Source organism: Nicotiana sylvestris, chromosome 11, assembly GCF_000393655.2.
Source record: "Nicotiana sylvestris chromosome 11, ASM39365v2, whole genome shotgun sequence".
NCBI classification, from domain to species: Eukaryota; Viridiplantae; Streptophyta; class Magnoliopsida; order Solanales; family Solanaceae; genus Nicotiana; species Nicotiana sylvestris.
Window position 1 is genome coordinate 27,830,196 of NC_091067.1, and position 8,199 is coordinate 27,838,394.

Genomic DNA, 8,199 nt, shown 5'->3' on the forward strand with positions numbered 1-8,199 from the left:
CCCCATATCGCCACAAGTATAGAAAGCCCTTGGCTATTGAGACTACTAACCCTGACGACCTGAATGACCACCCCGAAAACTCTGGAGTGGTAGTGCACTGATAGGAGCTGGTGGTGCACTGTAGGACTACTGATCAGAATGCTGCATATGAGAACAACAGCCACCTGAAGCACCGTGAGAAACCTGAAGTGCTGACTGAAAAGGCCTAGAAGGATGGCTTCTTCCATACGAATCCCTGTCTCCAGACAAGGTACCACTAAATATGCCTGAATGACGAGGCCTCTTGTCAGACCCCTGACCACCTCCCTACGATAGAACCATCTTAACTCTTCTGGCCACATTGGCCGCCTCTTGAAAAAAAATCTCACTCCCTGTCTCCTTAGCCATCTAAAGTTGAATAGGCTAAATGAGTCCCTCAATAAACCTCCTACTCTCTCTCTCTCTCTCTCAGTGGGAAGTATAGGAAGAGCATGATGGGCCAAATCAATAAACCTGGTCTCGTACTGAGTAACAGTCATAGAACCCTACAGGAGACACTCAAACTACCTTCGATAGATCTCTCTCTGAGTGATAGGAAGAAACTTCTCCAAAAACAGTTGAGAAAACTGATCTCAAGTCAAAGCTGGTGACCCAACTGATCTAACTAAACAATAATCTCTCTACCAAGTCTTGGCGGATCCAGACAGGCAAAAAGTAGCAAAGTCGACCCCATTGGTCTCCACTATCCCCATGTTCCTAAGAACCTCATGACAGTTGTCTAAATAATCCTTGGGATCATTAGAAGATGCACCGCTGAAAGTGGTAGTGAAGTGCTTGGTAAACCTATCCAATCTCCATAAGGCATTGGCAGACATAGCCTCTCCATCACATTTCTGAGCTACCACACCCGGCTGAACTGCTCCAACTGGCTGAGCTGCTGGAGTTTGAAACTGGGGAGCCATTTGCTCCGGAGTGCGAGTAGTAGGAGTCTGGGCTCCTCCTCCAGCCTGAGAGACACCTGGTGCTACGGGAAGCAAGCCTGCTCGGGTGACACTCTCCATAAGGCCCACTACATGGACTAGAGCATCATAGAGTACTGGGGTAGCAATGAACCCTGATGGGATCTGAGCTGGGCCCACCGGAACTACGTGGGCCGAAACCTCATCATCAAACTCAACCTGAGGCTCCGCCACTAGTGCTGCTGCTCTAGGCTGAGCTCTGCCCCTACCTCGGCCTCTAGCACGGCCTTGGCCTCGCCCTCTGCCCCTCGTAGGAGCTGCTGCTGGGGGCTCGAACTGTTGATCAGTGGATGAGGAAGCGCGTGTTCTCTCCATCTAGGAAAGAATAGAGTAGAAATTCAATTAGTATTGAGAAATCAAACCGCACGACAGGAAAGAATAGATGTGAAGTTTTTCCTAACTCTGTAGCCTCAGGGGATAAATACAGACGTCTCCGTACCGATCCCTCAGACTCTACTAAGCTTGTCCATGAATTGTGAGACCTAAGTAACCTAGAGTTATGATACCAACTTGTCACGATCCAGATTTCCCACCCTCAGAAGTCGTGATGGCGCCTACTCATGAAAGTTAGGAAAGTCGAGTATTATAAATTCATTACCCTTTTTATTAAGCCTTTTCAACAGATCGATATAATAGGTGATCAACAACAAAATCATTAAAAATAACTAGAAATGCGGAAGATGAAAATTTAATAGTTTAACCAAATACTAATACATAAAACCGAGATACAACTCTACCCAGAATTTGGTGTCACAATATCACAGACTGTCTAAGAGTATTACAAATAGGGGTCCGAAAGATAAATACAAACTGTTTCAGAAATACATAGAGGAAACGGTATAAAAAGATAGAAGGAGACGCCAGGGCCTGCGGATGCCTGCATGACTACCTCGGGTCGCCTGAATGGACTGAAGACAGCACCCTCACTACGGTCCAAAAGCTGCGACACCGAGATATGCACACAGTGCAGAGTGTAGTATCAGCACAACTGACCCCATGTGCTGGTAAGTGCCTAGCCTAACCTCGACGAAGTAGTGACGAGGCTAGAACCAGACTACCAAATAAACCTGTGTAGTTAAATCATATACAACAGAAAATAAAAGCAGGAATGTACAGTTAAGGATGGGAGGGGGGAACATGCTGCGGGGAAACATCAAATGACAATAGAAGGGCATCAGGTAAATGCAAAGAACACCATAACTCACTTATCAACAAGAATCAGAAGTCAAACAAGTGCACGACATCACCCTTCGTTCTTTTACTCTCGTCCTCACCATAAGAATCAATATAATCTGCACGACATCACCCTTCATGCTTTTACTCTCGTCCTCACCATAAAATCAATATAATCGGTGTTGGCCCAAGTAAAGGTTAAGTTTTGAAGATTGACAAAGAAACTCAGACATGAACCAGGTCCATCCCTCAGGTGCACAAAAAGGGGCAGATTCGAGCGTGTGGGTTGCATGTGAAAGAGATAAGCTTAACTTAGGTGTATTTAATATCTCCTGATTGAAAAGGTTGCATAATTGATAAGGAGAATGACTCCATAATCAAAGAGAACACTATCCAAGATAGGGAAGGAGTTAGAAGTTGAAATCAACTAGAACTCTTCCACAAAGGAAGAGTTGCATCAGAACTCTAGTTATTTCTTCATCTACTGACTTTATAAATTGCAGGATGTTCTCACATTACAAGTGTTGCACAAAAATGCAGAAGTTAAACGTGAATTGAGAGCAAATTAGCAAGGCTTTTTGCTAACAATTCGTGTGTAATTCAAGTGTGCAAACCTGAAGCTACATGAACCAGATTGAAGAACCAGCTCCATAAAGATTTTTATGTGTCTTTCTTTATTTCTAGTTCAATTGTAGTAGATGTTTTCATATTGTACCTTTCAGCTTTATCTAGAAGCAATTGTAATAGGTACTTTGAGTATTCAAGTTAGAGTTAACTTGAAGTTGTCACAACAGTTAGAGGCTGGTTGCTACAACGGGATTAGAGGTAATCTTTAGGTTTACAAAGAGTTTTGTAAATGCTGTTTTGGCTCAGTGATTTAGTGAAGTGTTGGGGAAATCCTATTAAGTAGTAGGTCGTAGTTTTTTCACCTTTTGAGCCGGGTGTTTTCCACGTAAAATCTCTGTGTTCTTTATTTTCTGTATTTATTATTCTGCAACAGTAGTAGTTGGAACACATAGAAGAACTAGGTCCTTCCATAAGCAGTTTAAGCGAAAAATTGGTCACCATACAAATCACCCCCCTCTTGTGTGGAATTGAAGTATAAAACATCAATTGGTATCAGAGCAGGTTATATTTGAAGAAGTTAACACCTTAGGAACATATCAAGATGAGTGCACCACCTAGAAACTGGGAAGAACAATCCACTGCTAGGCCTCCACTCTTTAATGGCCAATACTACTCCTGGTGGAAAAACAGGATGAGCGATCATATCATCGGAGAGGACTATGAACTCTGGGACATTGTTACTGATGGTCCCCTGGCTATAATGAAAAAGAATGCTGAAGGAGTGGATGTTCCAAAGACAAGAGCTGACTGCACTAGTGAGGACTTGAAGAAGTAGGAAAAGAATGCTAAGGCCAAGAAATGGCTTGTGTGTGGACTTGGTCCAGATGAGTAGAGTAGAATTCAAAGCTGCACTACTGATAAGGAAATTTGGGATACTTTGCAAGTGTCTCATGAAGGAACACCTCAAGTGAAGAGGTCTAGAGGAACACTACTATATTCTCAATATGAGAATTTCACCATGAAGGAAGGAGAAACCATCCAAGAGATGTATACAAGGTTCACCATACTGACAAATGAACTTATGTCTCTTGGAAGGGTTATTCTTTAATATGACAAAGTTGAGAAGATTTTGATAAGGGTTCTGCCAGTCTCTTGGGAAAGCAAAATCACTACTATTCAGGAATCAAAGAACATTGTCACTCTTAAGTTGGATGAGCTAATTGAAAATCGCATTGCCTGTGAACTTAGAAGGAAAACCATGAAGATGGATGCACCCAAGAAGGAAAGGAGCCTGACATTCAGAATCACTGAAGGTGTTGATCTAGAGGAGGATGAAATGACCATGATTACAAAGGACTTCAAGAAGTATCTAATGAGAGGAAAGGGTCCTTCAAGAAGTAGAAGCTACAACAAACCAAGGGTTCCTGAAAAACAAACCAATGAGGGGTGTTACAAGTGTGGGAAGACTGATCACCACATCAAAAACTGCCCTCAATGGGAAATTAAATGGAAGAAGGAAAGAGCTGAACGAAGGAACAGGAAGAAGGAACAGGTTCAACCCAAGAAGAACAAAGGATCAACAAAGGATATGGTTGCTGCCTGGGGAGAAAGCTCAGATAAGGACTCAGAGGATGAAGATGGAGATGAACAAACACTTATCGCAATTGGAGAATCCGATGAGGAATCTGAGGTAAATATAATTCATCTCAAAGACAAGATTAAATTTTCGTCTAAAGAAAGACTATCTAAGTTACTTCTGAATTTCATTGATGAATCTGAGGATCTAAATAATGAAAATGAACAGTTGTCTAAGGAGTGTGTGATTTTGAAAGCTAAGTGCAAAAATCTAGAACTTAGGGCTTGTGAAAGTGAATGTAAAAATGTTGAGTTAAAGAACCAAGTTCATGAACTTGACACCACTGTCCTAGAGCATAGATTTGAAAATCTAAAATTGAAATTAGGAACTGGTAAAAAGAAAGCTGATCACACACAATTCACTTTAGAAGAAAATGTAGGAAAAATAAAAGATGAACTGTACAAAAGAGGTAACTTGGTAGCATTCTCACTCTATTGAGAATGTCTACTTAATAGATGGCCTAAAGTACAATCTAATCAGTGTATCACAATTATGTGATAGAGGTAACTTGGTAGCATTCACCTCTACCAAATGTTTTGTCATTAATCTTACCACTAACAAGATTGTTTTGCAGGGAAAAAGAGTAAACAATATATACATTGTAGATTTGTCCACACCTTCAGAAAATGAACTCACTTGCTTAAGTGTGTTGGACAATGATCTCCTCCTTTAGCACAAAAGACTTGGACATGCCAGTCTAAGCCAACTCAACAAACTAGTCTCCAAGGACTTGGTGATAGGACTGCCTAACATTAAGTTCAAGGAAGACAAAGTTTGTGAGGCTTGTGCATGAGGGGAGCATGTAAGATCATCTTTCAAAAGCAAGAAAATGGTAAGCACCACCAGAACGATGGAACTGGTCCATATGGATCTATGTGGTCCAACGAGAATATTAAGCAGGGGGGGTAAAAGATATGTGATGGTGCTTGTTGATGATTACTCTAGGTTTACTTGGACATTGTTTTTAACATTTAAAGATGAAGCATTTGACATGTTTACTTCTTTTGTTAGAAAAACTCAGAAACAACTAGGTAATCAACTTGCATCAATTAGGTCTGATCATGGAACTGAGTTTGAAAATGCTAAGTTTGCTGAATTTTTGCATGCTACATCATAAATAGTTGCATGACTAGACCTCTTGTTAAGAAGATTTCCTATGAGTCACTTAAAGGGAGAAAGCTAAATATATCCCATCTTACGACATTTAGATGCAAGTGCTTTGTGCATAATAATGACAAAGACTCCCTAGGTAAGTATGATCTCATAAGTGATGACGGAGTATTCTTGGGATATTCTTCACATAGTAAAGCTTATAAGATATACAGTAAAAGAACTATGTATGTAGAAAAAAATGTATATGTTATTTTTTTAAAACTAACATTCTTTCTGAGAGGCAGGAGATAATGAAGAGATTGGGCTAATAAGAAATTCAAATGGTGAAACCACAGTCCAGCCTGAAGATGCATCACAGGAAGGAACAAGTGATGGAACGGGTCCTTCCACCCAAGGCAACATGACAGGGGGAACTGATTAGAGAGGAACTGATCTTCAAACCTCGATGAACCTGTCCTGAACCTTTTCCTCAGTAACAAAACCAAGAAGGAACATCTAAAGAAATTGACACTCCTATTGTAACATCTACGAAATTGGATATAGATGAACCTGGTTCATCTGTTGATCAGAAGTTGTATAGGGGAATGATTGGTTCTCTTTTGTATCTTACTACCAGCAGACCTGAAATTATTTTCAGTATAGGTCTTTGTGCTCGATTTCAGGAAAATCCAAAGAAGTCCCACTTGACTGCTGTCAAGAGAATATTGAGATACTTGAAAGGCACCGCTAAACTTTGCCTTTGATATCAAAAGGTAGTAATTTTAACCTAGTGGGATATTCTGACGCTGATTATGTAGGGTTCCTTATGGATAGGAAGAGCACCTGAGGTATGGCACACTTCCTTGGTTCATGTTTTGTGTCATGGGCTACCAAAAAACAAAATTCAGTGGCCTTATCTACTGTTGAAGCGGAGTATGTTGCTACTACTTTATGTTGTGCTCAATTGTTGCAGATCAAACATCAATTATTGAACTTTGGAATTGATGTTGGTTGTATCCCTACTTTTTGTGATAACACTAGTGCTATTAGTATGACAAAGTACCCGTTCATCATAAAAGAACTAAACACATAGATGTTAGGCAGCATTTTTTTAGGGACAACTATGAGAAAGGCTTGATCACTGTGAAGTTTTGTGCTACTGACAAGCAAATTGTTGATATCTTTACAAAAACCTTAAGTAGAGATTACTTTGAGAGAAACAGGTTGGAATTAAGGATGATTAAGATCACTTAAAAGGACCAGTTCAAGGTTAAACAAAAAAAATGAAAAAAAAATTGAAAAAATAGTTAGAAAGTCTGTAAATTGTGTATAGTTAGATTAAATCTTGCTCAGTCTCATACTTTCCATAGTATACTCTTGTGCCATGTGTTAAAATGACTCATTAATCTCTAATGATATTTCCTCTATTTTGGCAAATTTAGACTTACACAAGAGAATTATCATTGAAGAACCTGGTTCATCAAGATAACACGGTATGTTTTCTACACTCTGCATAATTTGAAATAACTATATTTGGATCATGAGCAGAGTCCTACCAAAATACCCCAGTTATTTTGAACTTATCCGTTACAAGTGAACCAATTACATTCAAAACTCCTGACCATAGTAAACTACCTAGATTCTTTTAAGTCTGCTACTCAGAAGGAAGAAAGTGGTTCTTCCGAAACTGAATATGTATCTTCTAATTCTAAAGTTTCTCCTGAGACAATTTCTAAAGTTGCTACAAATTTAGAGAATAGATTTGTAGGATCTATAACAGGTGTTGAGACTACAGAATCTGGAGAAGTTGGTGGTAAAAAAAAAAGGGAGAGCAAGGGTGCTAGGAGTACTGTGAGGGGAAAAGGGACAAGAGTGGCTGATTCTTCACCCACTCCTGTGAGTTTAACCAAAGACGTAGGTGCAATGATTGTTTGGGGAGATGAACCTGGTTCATCTGTAGAGGAAACCCTCGCAGACCTGCAGAAGAAAGTGACTGAAAGCTATAATCCAGTTTCTTGATCGAGTTATCAATGGCACCAAAACTCATACCATTCCCTATGGCTTCATTCTGACAATTGTACTTGCACATTTCAATATACCTATGAAAAAGTGGGAAGTTAATACAAACATGGATCATTTTTGTGTTAATACTCTACTTGCTTGTGATTATGAAGTTAATGTCACTTTTAAAGAACCTAGTTCATCCAAAAGGTACCAGTGAATAGCAAGGTCAGAGCCTTGGTGCAAGAAAGTGGGGCTAAGGATGTTGAGATTGAAAGGCTGAAGAAGAGGTTGGTTGAGGTGGAGACTAAGAAAGATGCTCTTAGAACTGAACTGGCAAGAGAAAAAGAGAAGAATGATGACACTCTTCAAGGTATGCTGAAACTCCTCCAAGTCAAAAACCAAGCACCTATTTCTTCCCAGCCTTAAGCTTCCTAGCCTAGTGTAGATTAACCAGTGACCCAGTTCGGGACTTTTTGTTTCTTTTGCTTATATTTTCAGTATTTTTATTTCTTCTTATGCTTTGTGGTAGAATCTTATCAATCATCAATGAAATTCACTGTCTTTTGCTCTAAATGTTTGTTTATATTTCTTTGATGGTGAAATTTTTTAGCTTGATCTATGATGATTAATCCATGATTGCATTTGAAGTAGCCCCAGTGGCCATGAGTAAGTTTTAAAATCTAGTTATCTCACATTTTTAGGCAACTTTTCGATGATGCCAAAAGGAGG

At 39.7% G+C, this 8,199-nt stretch overlaps 1 protein-coding gene across 1 annotated transcript; it reads left to right on the plus strand.

Moving 5' to 3' along the window:
• Positions 1–3,339: 3,339 nt before the first annotated feature.
• LOC138880863 (uncharacterized) lies at positions 3,340–7,896 on the plus strand. Its single transcript, XM_070161043.1, has 7 exons — positions 3,340–3,569; positions 3,876–4,158; positions 4,291–4,783; positions 5,772–5,882; positions 6,031–6,179; positions 7,129–7,476; positions 7,678–7,896. The coding sequence occupies exons 1-7, from the start codon at positions 3,340–3,342 to the stop codon at positions 7,894–7,896; spliced, it is 1,833 nt and encodes a 610-aa protein (XP_070017144.1).
• Positions 7,897–8,199: the final 303 nt, after the last annotated feature.